General features: G+C 43.7%; 1 protein-coding gene across 2 annotated transcripts in view; it reads left to right on the top strand.

The window, feature by feature from the left end:
* Positions 1–25,786, top strand: part of LOC141144400 (ATP-dependent translocase ABCB1-like) — a 133,661-nt gene extending 107,875 nt beyond the window's left edge. For both annotated transcript variants that reach the window (XM_073630054.1, XM_073630055.1), the window contains 4 exons: positions 7,747–7,944; positions 10,368–10,574; positions 10,661–10,807; positions 22,285–25,786. In XM_073630054.1, coding sequence (XP_073486155.1) covers positions 7,747–7,944; positions 10,368–10,574; positions 10,661–10,807; positions 22,285–22,482 — 750 coding nt within the window. In that variant the 3' untranslated portion in view covers positions 22,483–25,786. The remainder of the gene's footprint in view (positions 1–7,746; positions 7,945–10,367; positions 10,575–10,660; positions 10,808–22,284) is intronic.
* The last annotated feature ends 549 nt before the right edge of the window (positions 25,787–26,335 follow it).

Below are 26,335 nucleotides of genomic sequence, written 5' to 3'. Positions count from 1 at the left end.
CCAGGGATAGCTGACATCCTTCTGTATGTAGTGGGTTGTGGGGCATGGTGGGTGTATTGTTAAAGTTATTGGGCGCCAGACACTTCTTGGATGCAAAGAAAGTTTATTTCTCTTAAGAAACCTTTTTGGGGGAGAGAGGGTTAGGGCCAGGACACCCTTAGGTAGTTGAAAGCTTAATTGGCAGACTCCGAGACTTCAATAGGAGGACAGCCATGCAGGGAAAGGCATCCAGCAAGATGCCACATCTGCATGTTTTGGAATGCTGTCCCCTATGGCAACAGTCTTTAACAGTTCCAAACAGAAGGCTTAACGTTCCTTCACTTTCACTACAATCACTCCTTGTAGTTCTTCAGCACACTGAGCTCCCAGTCTCTCACTAGACCCACTGATTGAATCCCTTAAGCTCCTTCAATCTTCACTGTGGTATCTTCCTCAAGCATCACCCCTGCTTCTCTGCTGGGTCCCTAGCTTGGCACTCTAGATACCTCTCAAACTTCACCCACGCTGGCCTGCTCTGTCCCTAGCTTGACACACAAGGCTGCTCTGCAAGGGTCACCTCCGCTGGCTGGGTCCCTGGCGTGATTCCCACTTAGGTTTCCAGATTCTTCACCATTCCCGGTTGGTGAGAATACTGCTCCGGTGCTTGCTTCAGTTACTCACTGTGGTCCCTGGTAATAAGGCGGATAGTCCCTTACCGGCCACAGGTTCTCTGGCCGGCAGAACCGTCACTTTTGGTTGTACTGCAAGCCGCAGTCCCAACCCTGAGCTGCTCTCTTGCTTCTGGATAGGCCCTCAAACAGCCTAGCAGCCAGATGTGCCTGGGATAGGCCCAATCTCTGGCCTAGCAGCCCCGGGCAGTGCAACACACGTCCACCCAGAGAGCCGTCCAGGTGGCACAGAACACCAATCACCTGACCTCACCCGAATATATAGGCTCTTCCAGCAGGCCAAGGGATTCAAGAAAACCCCAGCCCATTGGCTGAGATACCCCATATATTCATAACCTGATCTTGCGTAGCCCTTCTCGTTTCTAGTACCACCATGTACCCGGCCACCTAGTGGTAGAAGAGAAAAGTGCAACAAGTCCAAACTTAGGGAGAAATCAATAGATCTCTAGCAATCAACCAGGATAATTACTCCTGGCAAGTAAATTTGTGAGGAGCAACCCTACCTAAACTCCAGGGTGCTACATTGCCTTAACAAAACAAAAAAGAACACTTTAACCATTTCTATCACAGATGTTTATACAGTAAACTGCAGCTGATAGCAAGGGGTTTTAAACACATTCCTAGCTGCTATAGTAGCCAGGACTGTGTTTTACTACTTTTAAACCGACTGTCAGCTTTCTGTTGGAGGTTACAGCTACCCAATCACTTTTATATCCCCCGACTACATACTTCAAATATCCTGAGCTCCGCTTCCCCTCCTGCGAGCCTGGGAAGGGCATGGTGGGTGGAACAGAGGGAGATCAGCAAACAATAATTTGCTGATCCCCCCACCTCCGGTGAAAAAACCCCAAAGAATTTATCACTTTTGGATTCAATCTGTACTTGATCAGCTTCAGTGGGGTCCACAGGTGGCATAAGGCATCTAAAATATCCCTGAAGTCTCCTTAAAGGGGACTCATTTCGTATATATCAGCCTCCAATGTGATAGCAAAACACTAGGAATTTTATGTACTAAAGGCAAATATACTGCAAGTGCACTGCAAGCAGGTCTGCCGATAGAGGGGGACCAACAATCCTCCTGTAGGGGGCCCAGGCACACAGGGGGCCCAAACAGCAAGGGGAATCAGTGCAGCTGGGCGGATAGGCAATTACAGAAGAATGCCCTGTGAGGCTCTCTGCAGCAGCTGAAAGCTGGTTTCTCTCCCTCCCACTGGCTTTCAGCTGCTGTAGGGAGAGACACAGATACATCATTCCTGTAATTGCTTCTCCTGCACCGATCCCCTTCCTGTTCTGCCTGCTTCTTTTTCCCCCCATGTGCCCCCCCGTCACTGTTCTCCCTTGCTCCTTCCTACGGCACTGCCGGCTGCCCCGGGTACAGGGCAATTATCAGGATGGAGAGCGGAGGAAGAGGCCCCTTCCTTTTTGAATGGACAAAGTGAGTGATCAGTACCGATCACTCCTGTGTCCATTGAAAACTGAGCATAGTAAACTGTGTGTGCTATGCTTAATTTTTTGAATGTTTGTGTGGTGGGAGCCATTTGTTACTCTGTGAGAATACAGCGGTTGTATAAACACAGCCGCAGGTCCTAATGTGATAGGTGTGCAGGAATGTTGTCAATTATGTTATGTTTGTGTCCACTAATAATGATTTTAGTGTATTTTTTGTGAAAATATTGTTTTGATCTGTTTGGGGGGGGGGGGTTGGCTATACGGGACCCCATGATTTCTAACAGCAGCCCTGACTGCAAGTGTACTTTAAGTGTATTTGCTCTAGATCTGAGGGGAAGCTCTGCTGATTTCTATCATCCGATCAAGTACAAGCAATAATGCTGTTTTTTATTTTCCTTGCATGTGATTTAGTATTCTTTGCAAAGTGAAAATTTACCTCATTTACTAAGCTCTGGAGCAAGTGCACAGTATATTTGCCTTTAGTAAATCAACCGCAAAGAGTTTTTAAAGTCCCCTGTCCCCATGCACAAAAAACATAATTAAATGCATTGGATGCACTTACATACAAAAACATTTTAATATGAGTGCAAAAATGAAAAAATGGCTCTGGTGGAAAAGTGCTTAAGAGGGGAGAGAGACAGGTTTAGAGACAGGTTAAGTGAGAACAGAGGTGTTGGGGTATGTGTGTTTACAGCGTAATTTAATTTGTCCATAGCTCCCACAGATCTGGTGCAGAAAAATAATGTATTGGGTAGAATAGATTGTGGCTTCATGTTCAACTACCTTCTAAGGCAATGGTCTCCAAACTGCAGCCCTTTGCCTGCCCTTATCTGGCCCTTGGGGCACTACAGTATGCCTCCCACTAACGCCAACGAGGCACCATTCCTTCCACTGACAACAACAATGGGGCATAATTCTTTCCACTGATTTAAACAATTAGGCACTATTCCTCATACTAATACCAATGATGGGGCACTATTCCTCCCACTAATACCAATGATGGGGCACTATTCCGCCCACTAATATCAATGATGGGGCACTATTCCTCCCACTAATATCAATGATGGGGCACTATTCCTCCCACTAATATCAATGATGGGGCACTATTCATCCCTCCGCTAAATTTTTTATAATCCCACTGGCATTTTCTACTCATACAGGCTACTCTGGCCCCCTTTAAGTTTGAAGGACAGTCAATCGGCCCTTTGTTTACAAAGTTGAAGACCCCTGGTCTAGGGCTTTGTGAGCCTGGGGGAAACAAGGTCTGAATCTTACTCCTTAATTTTATAAATCATATTTTGTTAACATTAACCACTTCAATACCAAGGGCGTCATATGACGTCCTGGGCTTTGAGCTTGTATATCTGAATGATGCCTGTAGTTACAGACATCATTCAGATATTGCCGTTTTCAGCCGGCGAATCTCTACACCATAGGAACGTTCCTATGGGAGGCGAGAGGGGACGTCCCCCCCCCCCTCCCGCCGCCCTCCGGTGCTTGCTCCGACTCACCGTTACGATCGGTGAGGCGGAGAGTGGATCCGCCGGCGCCGGATGTAGATCATAGAGATTTCAGATGGTCCCCGGAGTCTCTATGATCGTCGGAGGCCGGGCGCGATGTTATGACGTCATGCCCGGCCTCTCCATTCAAAAAAACGGCGTCGCTTCGGCTGGGAAGCGGCGATTGTTTTATTTAGTTTTTTTTATTTCAGGCTTCCCAGCGTAGTGGTGAGATATGGGGTCTTATTGACCCCATATCTCACTATTAAGAGCACCTGACATGTCATATTGCTATTACAAGGGATGTTTACATTCCTTGTAATAGGAATAAAAGTGATCAATTTTTTTTTTTTTTCAAAAAAAGTGTCAAAATAAAAAAAAAATATATAATTAACAATAAAAAAAAAAAAAAATTTTTAAAGCGCCGCTGTCCCTGTGTGCTCGCACGCAGAAGCGAACGCATACGTAAGTCCCGCCCACATATAAAAACGGTGCTCAAACCATACATGTGAGGTATCGGCGCGAACTTTGGAGCGAGAGCAATAATTTTGGCCCTAGACCTCCTCTGTAACTCAAAACATGTAACCAGTAAAAAAATTTCAAGCGTCGCCTATGGGGATTTTTAAGTACCGAACATTGGCGCCATTCCACGAGCGTGTGCAATTTTGAAGCGTGACATGTTAGGTATCTATTTACTCGGCGTAACTTCATCTTTCACAAAATGCAAAAACATTGGGCTAACTTTACTGTTTTGTTTTTTTTTTAAACACAAAACAGTTTTTTTCCCCAAAAAAACGCATTTGAAAAATTCCTGCGCAAATACTGTGTGAGATAAAAAGTTGCAACAACCGCCATTGTATTCTCTAGGGTCTTTGCTAAAAAAACATATATAATGTTTGGGGGTTCTATGTAGTTTTCTAGCAAAAAAATTATGATTTTTACATGTAGGAGCAAAGTGTCAGAATTGACCCGGTATTGAAGCGGTTAAACAGTGTGTTAAACAGAAATACTCATGTGTGGTTTCCATTAAAGATTTTTATGATACTGCTGCTTAAACCTACCCTCACTCATTTGCAACATTGTTAAGGGAGTTTGATTTATTTCTAAAAAAAATTGTATGTATGTGTTCCTGTATGCAATAGTAATTAGAATACTTCCTAAAAAATAAATTTAACTTGTGGAGAATGAAAGGTAAATCATAATAGATGTAACTTCTTATGGATTTTACAAGCTAACATATAAATGATTACTACAGACAATCTTAAGAAAGCCCAAGAGGCCATCACAGGGAAATGCAGCAATTTTAAATAAGAATGTGATAGTGATTCCTCATGACAGAAATAGTAAATAATATAAATGAGTAGGACTCGAAATATGAAATCAGATCCTCTCCATTCATGTCCTGTGGTGGTGGTTGTGGTTTAGTGTCAGCTCAGCCAGGAAACAACATTTCAATCTTCATAAAAACATCAATTCTCATGGCTTCTCATCTAAAAGGTCAAGTTCCTCTGCCCTGAGAGAGTATACTAGAGAGGACATAATTAATCTTAAAAAGTTATTAAATGTAATCATTTAACAATCTGAGCTTTTTATCAATTCCTAATATGCTCCACTGGCAGAAAAAAAGGTGGGAATAATGATTTTTTGGTTATTTAGGGGCCAGTAACTTTACCTAGTTTTAGTAGACCAGATTGTAGCTTCACATAGGCTTGGGCCTAGAGATAGAACTTACTAGTCTCTCCATTAGCAAAGAATTGGCGTTAAATATGGCATGCAGCCATAGCAATGTGTACGCACCCAAGCAGCACCAAAAATGTGGATCAATTGCCCCAAGTTTTTATTCCCCTCTGGCTGCCTGTTTGAAAGGACCCTAACAATTTTCATTTCATTGCAATTTTTGGCAGGACTAAAGAAAATGTAGTACGATCATTTGACCTTTTGTCATTTGTTACTCCATGGGAAACACAAAGGTAAACTGAGGAGGCCCAAGGCCTAAGGCCTAAGGCCTTCCTTTAGGCCTTGTTTACACAGACAGTAAAAACAGGCAATTCAGCTGCATTTTTTTATGTTTTCCACAATAAGATTTTTATTGAATTTTAAAAAGTAAAACAAGAATATTCCAGCTACATATTGAGACAGTGTTGCCACAGAAATGCCTAAATAGGATTCCAGCTTAAAGAATTGCTTAAGGTTTATATAATCCCTATTTACCCCAAAGGGAACTCACTGTAAACAGGGGATTGTAGCTTAATGTCTTAAAGGAAGAGGAGGGAAAAGAAGAAAAGGAAGGAAAGGGGGATGGTTGGCATGATTCATAAAACTTTGGAGAAGATAATGGTTCAGGAACAAATTTAATTGTTCTTAGAATTTTTCAGAAAATGTGAAGCCCTAGGATGTAAGATCCATTCATTCCAGCTTTTAAGGAATTTAGCTGTGGAGCCCTTTTTGTACACTAACATTATTTCATAGTGAGCCTGAGTGTTAAGTCTCAAAATAACATCTGATAGGTTAGGGGCTAAGGTAGATTTCCATAGTTTAGTAATGGTGAGTCTTGCGGCTATTAGAACATTAGCAACAATAATTCTATGCTGTTGTGGGTATATGTCTAGATTTAGACCTAATAAGGCTGTTTCAGTGTGAGTTCCTTTAAGTTTCCTGTGAGGGACGCTATAAAAGGAGGAGATGTTTTCCAGAAACTATATAAAGCCTTACATGCCCATAGTGTATGTGCTAAGTTGCCTGTATGGGTATTACATCTCCAGCAGATGAGGGATGAGGCAGGAAATATTTTGGAGAGTCTGTATGGGGTCAGATACCAGCAGTTTAGTATTTTTTGGGCATTTTCCCAGTGTTCAGCTGCATTGTTACTGCCCCTGACCACTCACCGAAAAGTCTAACAAGGCAGCAAGAAGGGGTCACACACATGCAAAGAAAAGCGTGGCAGCCATGGCAAATTTAATTTGGCTTGCTGAGTTTGACAGGTGGCACCACCTGATGAACTCCCCCCCTGATGAACTCCCTTTTTTACAAAAAAGCAAAGATCAACAGGCATTTAGGCGGCAAATCCACCGCAGATCACTCCCACCTGTGTGAACCTAGCCTAACTGCTCCTTAAAGTGGTTGTTAATCCACTTCTTTCAAATCCTCCCATCCCCTCTGTACCATAATAATAAATGTCCCTGTGCCTGTGTATTGTAAAAAATCTGCCAATCTGTACCTATATAAGCTTGGTTCTAGGCGCTCAGCTGACTTGTCAGCTCTCTTCTCTCTCGGCTCACAGTTCCAGTGGGCGGGGCTGAGCCCTCCCACTGACATCAGCCAGGGAGGAGGGGGAGAGAGGAGAGAGAGAGACGAAGAATCGGCTGATCGCCGGGAGCCGCGGTCATATAGGTACAAATCTGCATATTTTCTACATTACACAGGTACATTTATTATTATAGTACAGAGAGGATGGGAGGATTTAGCTGCAGATATGAGAGCAGCAGGAACCAGGGGGGGGGGGGTGCACTGGTACGAGCAGACAGGGAGGGAGGGAGGAGGAGGGCAGAGGAGACACAGGAGAGCAGGGCAGCGTATGATGGAGACACATATGGACGACTCCGGGGGTCAGAGCTCAGCAGTCCTGATATAGCGGAGTCAGCGTACAGGGGGTATAGCCAGACAGGATCAGCCAGGTTTTTTTAGGTGTTACAGGGGGCCAAATGCCACAGAACAAGCACTGTGCTGTATAACATGCTTTAAAGCAGGGGTCTCAAACTGGGGGCCCCCCAGCTGTTGCTAAACTACAAGTCCCATGAGGCATTGCAAGGCTGACAGTTACAAGCATGACTCCCACAGGCAGAGGCATGATGGGACTTGTAGTTTCGCAACAGCTGGAGGGCCACCAGTTTGAGACCCCTGCTTTAAAGGAACAGGATCAGTTTTTGTTTTTTTTTTTGAGTTAACAAACGCTTTAATAATATTTATTAAAAGGCTTCTTTAATGATGAATAAAATAGATTGACAAGAATAGCACTGAGAGGTACAAGAAAAAAACTGTTTTCACTTTGTCTTTCATTTTTGTAAAACTGAAGTCTGCTGAGATAATAAACTTTGCTGATAACACTATATTTTTTGTCTTTGTTTTTTAAGGATGAGTTGGAGGGAAATCTTGAATTTAACAAGCTTAGATTTGTATATCCAACAAGACCAAATGTTCATGTTCTCCAAGGACTCAGTATTAAAGTGTCTAAAGGCCAGACACTGGCATTAGTGGGGAGCAGCGGCTGTGGAAAAAGTACTTTGATTCAGCTTCTGGAGAGGTTTTATGACCCTATAGAAGGACAAGTGGTAAAATATTGTATTACACATCTACTACAAAATATATACAGGTGGAAATTTAACCTTGCCTCCCCTTGTCTGACTTGGAGGCTTGCAATCTTCAAGTGTACATTTAGGCAGATTATAACCACCCCAATATATTACAGTCATTCTTTTATCAACATTTTTTCCAATCATTTTATTATTATTACATATTATTTAGAAAAAAGTACCCCAGTCAGCCTTTGCATTAGCCTCTGTAATACACTGCATATCTACATTCAGACAAAGAGAGGAAATCGCAATGCAGTCGGGATTCACTGAATTTACCAGTACTGCAAATCACACAAATAGCACTTCTTGATTGGAAGACAACACAGATTACCTCATTAAAGAGATTCTGCTCCTTGCAATCATTCTTGACCAATTTTTATTGTTTGAATGCAGTGGAGAAAAGTAAATAATCAGGACCTTGTATAGTGTATGGCAGGGGTGTTTGGTATAGAGAACTGACTGAACAGATTTACACTTTGAAATTTGAATTTAAACTTAGAGGTTTGCCTATATATACATGTTTATTCTTATATGTGTAAATAGTGTTATTTCCATCAATTATAACAATGTTAGTAGGCTATATGTGTGAAGTATCTATTTTTTGTATGATCAATTTTAGTTCTGTTTATCTATCCCCTAAGATGTACAAGCGTACAGTATATAATCACTGATATAGGAAAATTGCTCAAGGCCGTGCTCAGGAGTGAAGCCATGGACATTCATATTCACATTCATAATTACATTTATAACTTGTGTTTAAGAAATCACAGAAACAATCATATTCCTTTATTTTCTTATTAAAACAACTAGTAAAACGAAACCACCACTCAGTTTATATTAAAAAGGAGTATTTATAGCTAGACCCTTAAAGATTTTAGGAGCTTATCGAGCATAATGATTTAGAAAAAGGAATTTTTCTAAACTCAAATTTTGCCCCATGATCTCAACAGACAGCCAGGCAACCCGTGTTGACCATCACAAATAGATATACCCAAAATGAACTCAGAGTGGTCATAAATGGCACAATTCAACCTTGAATTATGGTCCAGTGTGGCAGTGAAATGAAAATGAAAAATCTCTATACAATGGTCAAAGAAGAAAGAAAGTAATTTGATGCGGTTAGTGGCTCCAGGCCTTTTCAGGATAGACAAGTGTATTACCATCAATTGAATTTGGAGAAATGGGCTATAACTAAATCACTGAATTTGAAGAGAGAGGTCTGAGTTCATTACAGCTATGGATAGGTTGTCTTCTCTCATTAAAAATTACACCCTGCCCTCAGTCAGGGGCTTACCAACTGCAAAGCAATCAGGTGTTTGCCTTGGGTGGCATTTTTAAGGGTGTTGGCACCACTCCCAGGCAGAAGGGACACTACAAGCAGGACCAGCTTAAGCAGCTGCCTGATGATGCCAAGAGGGGGGGGGGGGACAGTAAAATCAGCATTTTACATGGGGAAATCCTGCCTGATGCCTGCCCTGTCAAAATGAAGTGCTAACACAGGACCAACTTTAGAGGAGGAGGATGTAACCTCCTCCTCTTGTTCCAACATGCTCCGCCTCCCTTCTGCCAGCCCAGAAAAGAGACACGCTGTCCCGACTCTGGAGGGGGACCTGCCTGGAGGACACTGATTATGTAAGGGAAGAGTGGGGAGGAATCAGTTTAAGGCAGCAAGGGGGTGAGCAGGCTGCCGCTGTGGTCTCCTCGTGCTGTGTGTGGGGGGTCTGGGGTATTGATGGCAGCACAATGCAGGCATTTGGAGTGCCAGGACTGTGATATGGCAGCCTGCTATGCTTGGATTTGTAGTGCCCTAGACTGCAGGGGACTGAGGAATCCTCAGTCCCCTACAGAGGGCACTACAAATCCCAGCATAGTGGCCTGTCATTGCTTAGTCCCCTACAGAGGGCAATACAAGTCCCAGCATAGTGGACTGCCATTCCTCAGTTCCCTAAAGAGGGCACTAAAAGTCCCAGCATAGTGGGTTGCCTTAGTAAGGAATGGCAGCCTGCTATGCTTAGAATTGTAGTGCCCTACACTGCGGAGGACTGAGGAATGGCAGTGTAAGGGAGAACTCTGGGAACCCTGATGTAAAGGAGTGCTGACAGATGAAGAGGTAGATCTTAAACAGAAAGGGGTGAGACAAATTTAGATGGGGGCGCCCGATTTTAGTCTTGCCTAGGGCATCACAAAACCAAAATACACCACTGATCTCAGTATAACACACCAGGACTTTTGGCACACAGTTACAACATGTGGACATAACTGGCCTGTGCATGCTAAAAGTTGGGGTACTACTACTAATGTCCTAATGATGCAACTTACCATGATTGCTTTGCTATTCAATAGTTTTCTTATTTCCTATAGTTTAGCCTTCCATAATAACCCAGATTTCTGTGTTTCAGTTTGTTGATGGAATCGATACTAAATCTCTTAATTTAAAGTGGTTGAGGTCTCAGTTTGGCATAGTGTTGCAGGAGCCAGTTCTCTTTGACTTCTCCATCCGCGAGAATATTCAATATGGAGACAATAGTAGACTTGTCCCCCAGGAGGAGATTGAAGAAGCAGCCAAAGCAGCCAACATTCACACCTTCATCGAGAGCCTACCAGAAGTAAATAAATTAGTCCTTGCTAGTTAAATGAACTTTTTCCTATTAATGTTTTATAAGTAAACTTTTGTGCGTGTCTAACAACACAGGGGTATAACACACGGGTCGGTGATAAGGGAGCCCAGCTTTCAGGTGGACAAAAGCAAAGGATTGCCATTGCCCGCGCTCTTGTTCGGAAGCCTAAAATCTTACTGCTGGATGAAGCCACTTCTGCTCTTGACACTGAAAGTGAAAAGGTAATAGATAATGTGCTATAATAATTGAAGGTCTATGTATATTAGTTTCTCATGCATAATATAAATATTATAAAATAATGCTACATACATGAAATTAACACATACAGTAAGCCCCAGTAACAATGTTCCAAAACCTGTACAAATATTTAAAAGAAGGAATCTTTTATAGTCCTTAAAGAAGTTTTTAGTTTTAGACTGAGCTATAATAAAAGTTTGTAATCCTTTTTCAAATTGAACAAAAATGGGCTTATTAAAAATGAACCTAAAGAGAAGGTAAAAGTCATGCTGGAGTGGATAAATAAAGAGTAATAAAAAGGTAAATGTCACATACTATGGCAATTGCTTTTTTTTGCATTTAACAGAGGCAACCATTTGAATGATAGTTTTGTCAAATGCAATTATCTCAGCAGGGAGTAGAGATGCTGCATTTGCCAGCTGACTGACAGAATGAAGCACAACAGCAGGAGGGGCAGGGCTTAAAGCTTAGGTATGGCAATCTTTACATTGGTCTAGCTTGGAACCAGGGCTTTTTTTAGCGGGAACATGGGGGAACATAGTTCCAGCACTTCCAGCACTAAATGTATGCAAAGGCAAGGGGTGCTGGGGTGTGATGGAGGGTCTACTGATGCTGGCTGCTGGGGTATCTATTGTTGCTGGAGGTGATTTTTTTTGCCTAGAAATCTATTGTTGCTGGTGGAGGATCATTTGTTATTGGGGGTCAATTGTTTCTGGAAGGGATCTACTGTTTAGGGAGGGGTCTACTGTTGCTGGCTGCTGGGGGTCTATTGCTGCTGGCTGTAGGGGATCTATTTTATTGCTTTTCTTGTTATTACCAAATTCCATACACATTACTTACAAACTGATTTTTGGCTTTATATTCTCCAAAAGGGGCCATGATGGGAGCTGGGTAGGGGATGGTACCAAGGGTCAGTGCTCAGAGGTGGGTAGGGGCAGAACTAAGGGTCAGTGCTCAGAGGTGGCTAGAGGCAGAACCAAGGGTCAGTGCTCAGAGGTGAGTAGGGGGCAGAGACACAAAGTAACTTAGAAGGGGGGAGTTCCTGCACCTATTCTCTGAGGAAAAAAAAGCACTGCTTGAAACAATTTAAGTATGTATGTGCCATACCTGTGGAAACTAGGAATCACCTTATTAAGCATCACAACTACTATGATCACCACTAACTGAGCGACTTATGCCAATCGACTGCCCTGCTGCATTGTAAAAACATGAGGTTGCTCAGTCGGCATGGGCACCACTCTGATTGGACACAGTGGAGAGGCAGGGCCATGATGTCACAATGTCACCTTTTCCAATCAGAAAACACATTGCATTCATTAGAAAAATGCAAAGTGTGCGCTGAAAGACACCCATGCCACGCAGGTGACCTCCTTTGTTCAGTAAAGAACAGGGCAGCCACTTGGCATTGGACCCAGTAGCTAGTGACCACTGCAGAAGCAATGACTACTACAGTAATTTCAACGGGGATCAGCATGTACTGAACATACATACTTACATTGATCCAAGCTGGAACAATGTAGCTATGTACAAATTGCTGAAATTCAGTCTTAGGCCTCTTTCACACGGATGATCCGTATGTCCGTTTTTCATCCATCCGTTTTCGGATGAAAAACGGACATACATTCATCCCTATGGAGCGTCGGATGTCAGCGGTGACATGTCCGCTGACATCCGACCCCGCTCCGATCCGAAAAGTGTAACGGAGGAAAAACCTACTTTTCCCTCCGTTTTCGGATCGGATCGGATGACGACGGACACTACGGACCGTCATCATCCGATCCCCCCATAGGGGAGAGCGGCGCTCTGACAGGTCCGTCGCTGCACAGCGTGCAGCGATGCACCTGTCATCTTCCTGCTCAGCGGGGATCGGCGGAGCGATCCCCGCTGAGCCAGCGTGTGTTCACGGGGCGGATCATGACTGATCTGCCCCGTGTGAAAGAGGCCTTAATATTCATATAGAAGGATGTCAAGAACCTGTGTTCAGGTTGGGCCTAGAACCCAGGAGATTTCACAAGGCCTAAAGGAGGAATAACACAGATCATTGAAATGGTTGTAAACCTTTACATACCCAGTAAAATGACAAGCCTCCGGTGATACACAGAGATGTAAAAATCCTCCCACCTGTTTTTGTGCAGACCTCTCTCCTCTACATCAGTTCATATTTCAATATTTTTGTAGAAAAAGAAACAAAGTCTGGTAGAAACAGATGCATTAATGTAACAATGCAATTTCGGATTGTCAGCATAGCAATACACAGACATATGAAGTATAATTAGAACAGTTATTTGTCATCTGTCATCACAACAGAAAACAAAAGGTATAGCATATACCTGAGTACTAATGGGACTGAACAGTTACTTCCCAGTTATGATCAGGGATGCCACCATGTATGGTGGATAGTGGAGAGCCGGGGTAGAGGTATGATATAGGGAAAAAAAAGGGGGGGAGGGGGAACGTGATGGTTAGGAAGTTATGGAGAAATCCTGGCCGCGATCCCTGAGGTTATTCCAGGGCTCGCTACTGTGTAAGGTCCCAAAAGCTATTAACTGAATCGTATATGTAAATACCAGGGAGAAAAAACAAAAAACAAAAAAACATAAGTAATAGGGAAAAGGAAGGAGAGAGAGAGGAAGGAGAAGAGAGGAAGAAAAAATGGAAGAAGAAGGAGGAGAGGGTCAACCCGGAGTACCCCCCCGGAATTGAGATATAGCTAATCCATGCGTCCCATATCTTGCTGAATTTTTTGGAGTTATTGCAAAGTATATGAGTGAGCTTATCATTAATCATGATCCAATTGAGCTTACTTTTAACATAATCAAGAGGAATTACCCAATGTTTTCAATACCTAGCAATTGTAATTCTCGCCGCCAGCAATATATAAGAGATCAATTTTACTGATTTTCTGGGTACTTCATCGGGCAGTTTGTGAAAAAGAGCGGTTTCTGGAGATCTACGAATATTTACCCCGTTACAGAATGTATTAAATTGAATATCCTAATCCAGAATCTAGTTAGGAGGGGGCATTGCCACCAAATATGGTGCATTGTCCCCAGCTGGCCGCATCGTCGGAAACAATTTGCAGAGGTAGAAGGATGCATTTTAGCTACCCTAGTCGGGACCAGGTACCAACGTAGGAGTGTTTTATAATTGGCCTCTATAAGGGTAGTATTGATGGAAATTTTAGATTATAAGCTATATCCTGCAAATCAGTCAGATCAAAGGTAAGATTCAGGTCCCTTTCCCACTGGTCCATATATGCAAGTTTTGAATCTGGCTCAGTGATAGAAGCATATACTATTGATACTTGTCGCCTCTGAAAGCCCCTGGCTTGGCATGATAGTTCAAATGTTGTGAGCATAAGGGGTCCCTCCAGTAGGTTAAGTTTAGATTTGGCAAAGAATGCAACGTGATTGTATCGGTATATTTCACTAGGAGGCATTAGGAACATGTCTTTAAAATGTTGCAAAGTGTATATTTGATCTCTGTTAAGAAGGTCGCCAATTCTTAATAACCCCTTATTAAGCCACCATTGGAACAATTGTGGTGCCAAGCCAGGTGGGAACTCTGGGTTACAAAAAATGGGAGCTAGTGGTGTATGTGGGGATGATAAAGGGCTGTGGTGGCGTGTTCTGTCCCAGACTGCTAAAGAATGGGACAGAGTGGGGCATAATATAGGTGGGCATAAATGGCCAGGAAGCCACATTAATGATCCTATGGCAATTGAATGGAAAGAAAGTGCCTCAATAGAGACCCAAAGGGGGACTGAGCCTTTAGCAGTGGTGTAAGCTAACTGAGCAATCTGGGCTGCTTGGAAGTATGCCTGCAGGTTAGGGTGACCAAGCCCACCTATAGGTTTTGGTGTATAAAGTGTTCTTTTTTGCATCCTAGGCCTCTTGTTACCCCACACAAAGCGCAGGACTTCAGTTTGCAAGTGCTGTAGGTCTCCCCTCGGGATTGCCACAAGTAAAGTTCTAAAGTAATAAAGGAGTCTGGGTAAGAATGTCATTTTGATGGAGTTGATTTTGCCAAACCATGAAAGAGAATAATTTGCCCAGCAACGAAGATCCTCCCTAAGTTTTGTTTAAATAATGGGGGGTAATTTGCTTTATAGATAGTTTCAATAGAAGAAGTCAATTGAACCCCTAAGTATGGGAGTGAATGGTGAGTCCATTTAAAACTAAGTATTTTGAAGGGTCTGTATGATAGCAGGGGGTAGTGAAACATTAAATGCTATTGTTTTTTGAGAGTTCAGAGACAGGCCCGAGAGTTGTGAAAAATGGTCGGTAAAATTCGGTAAGGTCACTTGAGGGTTAGTGATGTACATAAGGACATCATCAGCATATAAAGCGCATTTGTGTTTCTGTTGTCCACAATGAATACCATGAATGTTAGGGTGGGAGCGTATCATCATGGCCAGGGGTTCTATCGCCAATGCGAAGAGCAAAGGAGAGAGTGGGCAACCCTGTCTCGTGCCACGTTTAATAGGGAATAGTGACGATTTGTGACCTCTAATGGAGACTTGGGCTACTGGGGAACTATATAATGTCTTCAGCAGGGAGAGGAATGTAGGGCCGAACCCTAGGGTCTCTAAAGTAACAAAAAGGTAATTCTAGTTTAAACTATCAAAGGCCTTGTTGAGGTCTAATGAAGGGAGCAGGAGTTCCCGGGCAAGTGGGGAATCCCAATTGGAGTGCACGGCTGAAATTAAGGTTATGGATCTACAAATTTGATCAAGCGTCTGATGCCCTGCTATAAATTCCGATTGATCCTTATGGATATATTGTGCTAAAAAAGTATTAAGGCGAGAGGCTAAAAGTTTTGTAAGGATCTTTAAATTGCAATTTATTCGTGAAATTGGGCGGTAGGGTTGGGTTTAAGGATAACACTAATATAAGCTTTATTTTCATCCAAAGGGAACGCTCCTCCATCCTGCAGGGAGTTAAAATAAAGAGCCATATGTAGAGCCAGCAATCCGGAAAATTTTTTGTAGTACAAATTGGGAAGACCATCAGGGCCAGGAGATTTATGAAATGGTAGTGTTTTGATAGTATTGCAGGTCTCCTCACATGTAAAAGGCTGGTCCATAAGGTCCCTGTGGTCCTCCGCGATCGGCGAAAGGAGGAGATTCCCCAAGAATTCCCTGATGGACGGAGGAGCAGCATCCCAGGGGTGCCCATATAATTCAGCATAAAAATTGTGAAAGTCTTGAGAAAGATGGCCTCCCAAAAGTCTGATTTTAGGGAGCGCCGAGTGTGAATGTCTAGGGGTAAGCTTGTGTGCTAGCAAGGAACCTGGGCGATCTCGCCAGGTGAAGAATTTGTGGTTCGACCAGCGTAATTGCTTCTCGGCCCTCGTGGTGAGACAAATGTTAAGTTCCAAGCGGGATTATTCTATTTTAGTAAATAAATTAGGGGACGGGGAGCGTTTATGTTGTGTAGTTAGAGCTTCATATTCCTTGGTTTTGGCAGATATCAACTCATTGCAAGCTTTTTTGAGTCTAGAGGCCAATTGAATAAAAGCCCCTCTGATAGAAGCCTTGTGCGTGGCCTAGTTAATTGCAGGGTAGGTGTCCTCTGATGCATAGATATCAAAGTAGGTCTTCAGATGATTAGAAATCTCAAGACAGTAAGATTCATCACTGAGAAGAGATTCATTTAGATGCCAGTGCATTTTTGCTATCCTATTGGTAAGTTCCCAAAACAGAACCATAACCGGATAGTGGTTTGACCAGGGGGCAGATAGTATTTTGGCGGAATTCAATTTAGGCAACAGTCCCGAGAGGAGAAACACGTGGTCTATAAGGGAGTAGTGTCTATGTGCTCTCAAAAAATGGGAGTAATCTCTAGAGGTGGGGTTAGCTTCCCTCCAGGCATCTACTAAATCATAGTGATAAAGCAACTGTGCAAATTTGCGACTTTGCTTGGGAGGGAATCGCAGCATGACGGCGTGAGATCTGTCCCTGATATGATCCAAGGTTCTAGATTAGAGTCACCTGCTAGAATTACTTCTCCTTCAAACTCAGGAGCCATGGATCGTAAGAGGGAGCGAAGGAATGCGATTTGATTTGTGTTGGGAGCGTAGTAGATTAAGAAGGTCATCAACGTCTCCCCTAGGTAGTCTTTAACTAAAAGGTAACGTCCCTCTTTGTCTCTAAGAATTTTAGTTTTGGTAAACGATATCCGTCTAGAAAAGCAGAAGGCCACACCTCTCTTTTTTTCCGATGCGTTAGCATAGTAGCAAAGAGGATAATCTTTATGGAGGTACCGAGGGGTAAATTGAGAAGCAAAGTGTGTCTCTTGGAGAGCCACAATGTCCGCCCTTAACGACCGAGAATGCGTGAAGGCCTTAATCCGTTTAGAGGGCGACCTGAAACCTTGAACATTATGGGAGAGCAGGCGGATATTTTGGGAAGTATTTGTTACACTAGGCATAAGAAACAGTCAACCAATTATTGGTAAATAAACTCACCCACCAGTCTGCGAATTGCTGAATCCAAAGGATCCAAGGGAATCTCCAGATGATCCTCAGAAAAGAACAATAAACGAAGTTAAAATAGAGATAGAGGAAGAAAGAAAGAGAAACAAGATGATGATTGGGCCAGGAAACGCCAATTGTAATGTGGTACAGAAATGTAGGAAATCAGACACATAAACCAGTAAACAGTTAAGTATCTCAGAGCTAAAGCTCAGAGCGAGGAGGAGTCTTCACCAAAATCTGGTAATGGGAAGAGTCCTTCAAGTGAGGAGAGTGCATAGACTCCCCCTGGCAGTGGATTCACATACATGAAATTTAAGGCCCTATAGCACCGTCCAGGAAAACTTGTAGAGCAACATAATAAAATAACCAACAATCGGTTTAGCGGAATGCTAATTAAAGTTGAAGTGTCCAACCTAGAAGCAAAATATGTTAACCTAAACAAACAAATAACAGGTAATTCAGTTAGAACTGTAAGGTAGTAGATATATGTTGCGTAATTTTCGTAGAAGAAACAAGTGATAAAAGATAAAAACAGCGGCTACCGTCCTTTAACTGGACCACTGAGAAGCCGCCGCTTCAAACGAAAAAGGTCCTCCGATAATATGCAACAAGTTTTCAAGATGTACGATAGGAAGAAGCTGATTTCTTCGTCGGCAGAGTTGACCATAGAGGGGAGAGTGGAGTGGGGGGGGGGGTTGGGTCGCTGGGTCCAGGTCGTTTCTGAGATGAAGGACTGTGAGAGATGAAGCCCAACTTCAGTAAAGTCATTTCCCCTTCAGCCAATGTAGAAAAGGAGTAGGACTTGCCGTTAAAGGTGAACTGGAGCTTGAAGGGGTAGTTCCATCTGTAGCGGATATTCCGTTGAGTCAGCGGAACCAACAAAGGTTTGAACGATCGGCTCTTTTGGATGGTGGCCTGAGAGATATTTGCAAATATTTGAATTTTAAGACCATCTATTTCCAGGTCTGGATACTCTCTAGTGTGGCGCATTACCGCTTCTTTGATCTTGAAAAAATGCGGCTTTACAATAACATCCCTGGGAGGGCCGTCAGGTTTCGGAGGGACCAGGGCCCTAAGAATGCGGTCTATTTGCATATGGATGTCATCTATGTCAGGCACTGCAGCTTCCATTAGTGAATAGGTGATGGAAGTGATGTCTTTCACATCTTCTGGGCTACCTCTGATACGAATATTATAGTGCCTAATGCGGTTTTCGAGGTCATCAATTTTCGAATAGGCTTCCTCAAGGCGGTCTTGCATGTCAGTTATCATAGTCAAGTTTAGGGATACTCTGTGAACAGTGTTGTGTACCTTTGATTCAATGCTCTCTAATTGGTTCCCTAGCTCCTGGAAATCTTGTTTTATGTCCAAGGCTACTTTGTCAGTGGCTTTCGCCAAATCCCTCTGTAGTAGGTCTGCAAAGCGGGCCAATAGTATTGGGTCTCCTGAATATTGTGGTTGGGCTGATGGAATAGCAGGAAGATCTGCTGGGCTGTCTGGATCAAGCTCTTGGCTGCTGGGTTGGCTACACAGGATATCAGCCATCTCCCTATCCAAGACTGAGGAAGCATAAGAGTGCTGGCTAGGTGACAGGGCTGCAGCCTGTGAGGGAGACTTGGCAGGGCTGGATGGGGAGTAGCTTGTGTGTGCAGGCTCAGGGAGGGCATGGAGAAGCCTGTCCTGTGGCTGCCAGGGCCAGGAGGCTTAGGAGTGCTCCTCTGTGGGAGCGGTTTCTCCTCCCATGTAGCTGGCTGTCCTTGTGTATTGCAGCCGGTCGCCATCTTGCTGTCCCTGCTCGCAGCACGGGACGAGTAGAGGGAGCAGCTCTGGGGCATTCCGATGGAGCGATGTGGCATCCACCAGGTTCCTGTTCCTCCCCACAGGAGGATCGAGTGGTTATGCACAGCAGGCAAGGTGCGGGGCTGCTAATTGTAGCTTTGTCTGCCGGGGGTGTGCGGAGCAGCTCAGGAACACATCTGCTCCGGCCGACCACGCATGCGCTCTCTCCCTCCTCTACATCAGTTCAAAGTACAGAATGTATACAACTTTTCTGAGCTTTCAGAAAGCAGGGAATGGGGATCTGAAGTCATACACTGCACAGCTCATAGATGAGAGCTCTAAGAGCTGATTGCAGGGAAGGAGCACACCCTATTTTATACAGCACAGAGGAACAATGCAGAGCTGAGGCTGCCAATCACATGGTATGTGCTGGAGCTCCCACCCCCATTCCCTATCTCTTATGGTCAGGAAAACCTGTCAGAAGTGACTCATGGAGATAGCAGAGGAACAAGACAGCAGAGAGAAGTCATATTAGGTGGTTTGAAAAGAGACAAGTACACACTATAGAAGGATGTGCTTTGTTCATATTTTATCAGAGGTTTACAACCACTTTCAGGCCAGATCAAGTTCTGGTTAAATCATTTTAAAGTTACATTTTTAAGGTTTTACACTTTCAAAAGGTAAAAGTTTTGTCTAACAGCGGGTACCACAAAGTACATCAACAAAAGGCATAGTAACTTTCATCCATGCTAATTACTTCAATGAAATAAATAATACTTATGATTCCTATAGGTTGTAGCAGAAGGCAAACTGCATGAGTAACTGAAAGCAGAGCTGTGGGAGGAGCCCAGCATTCCCACCCAGTACAGGCTGCCTACAGAAAACTACAGGAATGGGAGGAGACAAGACAAGTCACCCTGCAGAATGATAGGGAGCAGCAGTAACTGGTCTTTATTACATTAAACGCCTTTGTGGGCAGGGCTTAGGTGCCCATGTGGGGACAAGGGGAACTGCGCTTGCTAAAGCCTGAACTTCAGGCCGGACCTGCGGTAACAGAACAATCAACATCAGATCTCCTGGACTTAGAAGGCAAGCTGCAATGACACTGTTGACTCCTTAAAACTCAATAGCTGACTCCATTACAATGATGACACTTAACCACTGCTTTTGCATTGAGGACACCTCTCCCTGGTGGGCAGTATGTTGAGGACAGTACTGCTGAGCCTGTACCGGGCTCCTCCAATCCAGCAGTTCATGTCACCTCTCTCCCAGGGACACATCCTATGGTTGCTATGGGAAACAGAAAATGCTCTCTCTCTCTCCAACCTCCACTCTTGCTCTCTCTACTGGGGCCCCTCTGCATATCTTCTCTTCCTGTGACTTCTGGTTGTGTCCCTATGCATTCTGTGCCATGGGTTCAGTTCCAAAGAGTTCCGCTAGTGGAGTTGGCAGGCCCATAACCCCATCCACTACCAGAGGAACCATCACCCCTGCCAGTCACCCATCTACAGGCTGATTGGCTATGTTATTTAATGACAGAAACACTGTAGTGCTTAGCAACAGCACATTAACTTCCTCTGGATACTAATCTGTGTGTTGGACCCATGTATTGCATCTTCCTCTAGCTCAGTCCCCTTGTTGTGTTGCATGCCCTGTTCTTTTGGTGCACTGTACATGGAAAAGCTTTTAAAGGATAAGTTCACCTTTGTAAAAAAAAAAATGAATGCACATCTTTTTGCAGGTAATAAAAATGCGCATTTTTTTTTCACAAGCAGCTTGCAAAGCATTGAACCCACGATAAGCAGATCGCGGGTGCAATGTAGGACTCCTGCAGACTGTCTGTGTAAACGGTCAGATCGTATCTCATACTAGCAGGCAATTACACATTGACAGGACGAGTCAATGCACTACCTAGAATGCTCAACAGCTCCCTGGTACTTCACTGAGAATTACATAGCTGACAGCCACAAAGGATGTTGGTACTTGTAGTTCTTACATTCATAGAACTCTGTGAATGAATGATGCGGCCGGATCGGCAGAGTGTTTTTTTTTTAATTATGGCAGCAAGTTAAAGCGTAGTTCCGCTTTATACAGTATACAAATACTGCAGCTGATGACTTTTAAAATATGGACACTTAACTGTCCAGGGCGCCCGCGATGTCCTCACCCAAAGCCGATCTGTCCCTCGGCTCTCGGGTAGAGGCGCCGCCATCTTCGGTAAGGGAAACAGCCTGGTTCTCTACTGCGCATGCGCGAGTCACACTGTGTGTCCTCACAGGTCTCTGCTGTCTTCTGGGACCTGTGCGTCTCTCAGAAGACAACAGGGGGGGCAGAGGAAAGGCCAGACATAGCGTAGATCACCGTGGAGCCTGTGGTGATCTATGCCCAGGAAGTGGGAGAAAAAAATCCTGGCTCACACAGGTATATGCTCCCCCCTGAAAGGTGCCAAATGTGACACCGGAGGGGGGGGGGGGATCCGATCAGCGGAAGTTCCATTTTTGGGTGGAACCCTGCTTTAAGGGAGAAGATCCCTGGCTCCTGTCACTAGGGGCGGCATGGTTGGGAAATGGCTGAAGCAGTGGGAATAAGTTACGTGTTGCCAAAGTTGAACTTATCCTTTAAAGGAAAAGTACAGCCAAAGCTCTTTTTGCTGTACTTCTCCTGTGGATCACAGAAAAGCAGTTCGGTCTGCACTCCTGTGACCCGTTTTCAGCAGACAGTGGGCTAAAGTCTGCTGTCTGCTGATGTCACAGAGCTGGTCAGAGGCTGAGCTGCCCGCTTCCGCCCCCTCCACAGCCCAGCGCTCCAGTGAACGAGGAGGGGGCAGAGCAGAGAGCTGTGACTGACAGTCACCAGCTCTCTGCTCGGGCAGCTGTGAGAACCGAGCGATCTGCGGTGTTAGATCGCTCGGTTCTCAGTGTTAGAGCTGGCGGGGGACTGATGCTGCATCCACCTAGGTAAGTATGATTATAAAATAGAAAGAAAGTCCATACTTCTCTTTTAAAAATAAATATATGTACTGGTAGGTTATATACATAAAACTGGTGCTTAAAAAGCTGCAGATGTTTAATTTTAACCTAACTATAAACTTGATTGTCTTGAATGTACGTCACCTTTTTAATTGCATTGCAGGATTTCCCCAAATGTACAGCAGTATCAAAACATTTTAATCCTGTATTATGAAATCTGATTTTATTGTAAACAGGTTGTACAGCAAGCCCTGGATGATGCCAGGCAAGGGCGAACATGCATAGTGATTGCTCACCGACTCACCACAGTGCAGAATGCTGATGTCATCGCGGTGGTAAAGAACGGGAAGGTGGTAGAACAAGGCAGTCACAACCAACTGCTGAATAAACAAGAAGAATATTATGCCCTTGTGAACTCTCAGATCTCACACTAACAGACTGTTCATATCACTACAGGCAGTGTTAGAAATATCACTCATATAAAATACACTGGTGTTGAGTGCATTAGATTATTAAAAAGCACACAGAGATCATGCAGAGGTCAGAGTTGTCAAGAAGTAGGTTCAGGACTCTTATGCCCCGTACACACGATCGGATTTTCTGACAACAAATGTTGGATGTGAGCTTGTTGGCGGAAAGTCCGACCGTGTGTATGCTCCATCGGACATTTGTTGGCGGACTTCCGCCAAAAAATGTTGGCTAGCAGGTTCTCAAATTTTCCACCAACAAAACTTTGTTGTCGGTCTTTCCGATCGTGTGTACACAAGTCCATTGCACAAAAGTTCACGCATGCTCGGAATCAAGTACAAACCGGAAGAGCTCGGTCTTGTAAAACTAGCGTTTGTAATGGAGATATCACGTACATCTAGTACATCACTACGTTCGTAATTGTTGTCCAACATTTGTGTGACCATGTTTATGCAAGACAAGTTTGAGCCAACACCCTTTGAACAAAAATCCATGGTTTTGTTGTCGGAAAGTCTGATCGTGTGTACGGGGCATTAAAGTTTGTTCAGATAAACTAACAAAAACGTTTCACTGGTTCCCTTTTTTTAACTTGGTAATACCAACATTTGTATTATTATCATAACATAATTTTTTGAGTTTCTTCTAAACATAGGTGAACACTTATATGGTGCGAGAAACTCAGCGATCCATGTGCGTTTCCCATACTGCATATAAATTGTACTGCCCTTGCAATCTTTCAGCACAATCTTAACATCACCCCAGATGCAGGTCATAAACGCACTGTGTTTGCCCACACCGGATGGCATGGTACCAAGGTACCATGCCATCCGGTTGCAGTGCGGTTCCAAAGGTGAGATACGGTGCATTTCGAGCCTATTCAAAGTGAATGGGCTCAAATCGCATGTAAATTGAACAGGAATTTGGTGCAGTTCCCATGCGATTCAAATGCAGTTCATAGTGTGAACCGGGGCTTGAAGTCTAAATAAACATTCTTTACTTCTTAACCTATTAAGAACCCCAACTCCGTGTTTCCATATTACAACAAGCTATATAGTGGAATAACATTCCAACAGGATGTCTCCAATTTACAAGCGGACCTTAAAGTAGAATTATAGTCTTAGGTCAGCCATACACGGTTTGAATCTCAGCCAGTTCAGCAGGAACCTGCTGAGATTCAAACAGTTAATGGTCAGGCTGAATGTACCAATTTTAACGATCGATCAACTTGGGTACAACCAACCTGCTGTATTCTCATATGATTATCGCTAGCGGCCACTATAGCCACTAGCGATAATCACTGTCTTCTCCTGGCAGGAAGGGCTTCCCTCAGCCCCCTGCCGGGAGCAGACAATTGTTCAGCAGGAGGGATTTCCTTGTCAGCACTGTCTGGGCTGATGGGGAGTCGTGCAAAAAATGTTTCTGCAAACCGTGGCTGCAGGAAAGAATATTGCTCTGTGTATGGGTTGCCTATGCCCATCTAGTCCTAAAAATGTCCTCTCCCTCCTCCTAACACCTATGCTGACTAACCTATGTGAAAAAGATCTACAAACTTAAATACTCAGTGTGTTCCAGTCCAGTCACGTGATTCCCTATTTCAGCCAAATGCGGCTGCAGGGGAGAGGAAAAAGTGTTCAATCCAGGCTAGGAATGCCTGGGTGCGGTGACATCACCCGTATGCTCCTATAGTCCCCTGCTACCGCTTCCTCCCCTCCCCTGCAGCCACCACTGACTTACAGAGGGGAGCTGAATCATGTCACTAAACCAGAGCAGGCTGAAAAAGAGAAATATATACTGTACATTGTTGTTTTTTTATGGTTAGTTAGCATATGAGCAGGGGACATTTTTAAGACTAGTTAAGTATAGGCTGGAATTTCAGTTTAAGGTACTATTTAACTGGGCAACTTTGGAACAGCTGGGGCAGTCAATGATAAAGAAGAATCTGGCTGTTCTGGTAGATCATAGAAAACCATAGGTGTGCATAGCCTATTGCATTAGGTAGTGCACCCCAAAGCTCAAACACACACGCCTTTCTCTGCAGCCTCAGCTGCACAGGACAGTGAATGAATGGGATAGGGCTCTGTGCTGAGCGGCTTCTTGTTCATTCACAAAGTGAAGCATAGTGAACACAGTTTACTACACTTCAGTTATAAATGAACACAGTAAGTGAGTGTGTTTACTGCGTTCAATTAGAAAAGGAAGGGGCTGGTAAATAACATATTTACCAGCCTCTTCCCCTGCTCTCCATTCTGAAACATCCCCTGCAGGAGCTGGGGAAAGAGGAGAGGAGGGAAATCAGCAGCACTGCTAGGGTGGGGGTGTGCAACATTGGTGGAAGCCCAGGCAAATAGGGGCATATGGCACCACACGCAGTGATTAGGGTATGCTCAGGCACACCTAGAACACCCCCTGCATATGCCGATGTCATAGACTAAATAATAGAATGTCAGGCCAAGTTGAAGCTTCTAAAGCTAGCAAAATACTTACTTGTATTAAAAAGGAGGTATAGACTGCAGAGAGACATACATCAGTTTATTTTATACAAATCCTTTGTAATACCTCATCTGGAATATGCAGTTCAGTTTTGGGCACCCGTTGACATAAAAGATATCAGAGAACTAGAGAAAGTGCAGAGAAGAGCAACCAGACTGATAAAAGGATGGAGGAGCTCAGCTGTGAGGAAATATTAGAGGAACTGAATATATTCTCTATTGAGAAGAGAAGACTGAGGGGGGAAATGATCACCATTAGACATGTGCAATTCGTTTCGCAACGAATCGAAATTCGGCTGAATTTTGCATCTTTTGGACATTCGGATGCATCCAAATGTCCGAATAAAAAAATAACGAATTTCAACTAATACAAAAGAAGTTATAGCGAATATAATGAATTAATTTGACATGATTCGGTAATTCCTTAAAGATCTAATGAAACAAAAGGTCAACTCAAAATAAATCTTAGGGCCCTTTCACACTGGGACGGTTTGCAGGCGCTATTGCGCAAATAATAACACCTGCAAACCGACCCGAAACAGCCGCTGCTGTCTCTCCAATGTGAAATCAGTATCAGGTAAAAAACCACGCTTCAGGACAGGCCTATATGGCAAGAGAACAGGTTGCTGCCTCCCTTATGCAAAGTACTCACAAGGGGTACCCTGCTACTCATACATGTACTAATAGAACAATGGGTTAATCGGCGCTACCTGAAAACCTGATTGCTAGGCATATACAGGAAAAAACCTAAAAACTGGTTTTATATTGTTATATTCTTACACACCAAAATATTTATCCCCTCAATAATATATAAGGGGGGTATCTCAGTCACTAATAACTAGTGAAAATGGGTGTCAGGCGTTCTAAATTCCCTACATAGTAGGTAATTATTATTGTGCATATGGGAATAACTTTTTTGTATACCTGTAGAGTGATATATAGATAAATAGCTAAATTGGTGTACAAATTAGAAGAATTCCACTGTGTATATATTGATATGTACTATAATAGCTCTATGTAGCAATGGTAGGCAATCAGCCAATTGCCCAGACTTTGAGCTATACCCACCACTTAGGTGCAACTGAAATAGTGCAATCCAGCTAGACCATAACATATATTACAATATATATATCACAGTGAAGTATACTAGTCCATAGGTATAAATCTACATCCACCACAAATGTACATGCATCGAGCCTGAAATGGAAATCATATAGGTGCTTCACAGTTCATACAATGAGACCTGGACCCAGCATGTACTGCAACAATTGTATCACAGTGGAGTGCTATAGTCCCATGAGTTTTGTCACTGTAACAGGTCAGGGACTCC

This window comes from Aquarana catesbeiana, linkage group LG05 (genome assembly GCF_042186555.1).
Source record: "Aquarana catesbeiana isolate 2022-GZ linkage group LG05, ASM4218655v1, whole genome shotgun sequence".
Classification (NCBI taxonomy): Eukaryota; Metazoa; Chordata; class Amphibia; order Anura; family Ranidae; genus Aquarana; species Aquarana catesbeiana.
Note: the sequence above shows the minus strand (reverse complement) of the source record. Positions and strands in the feature narration are given on the sequence as shown.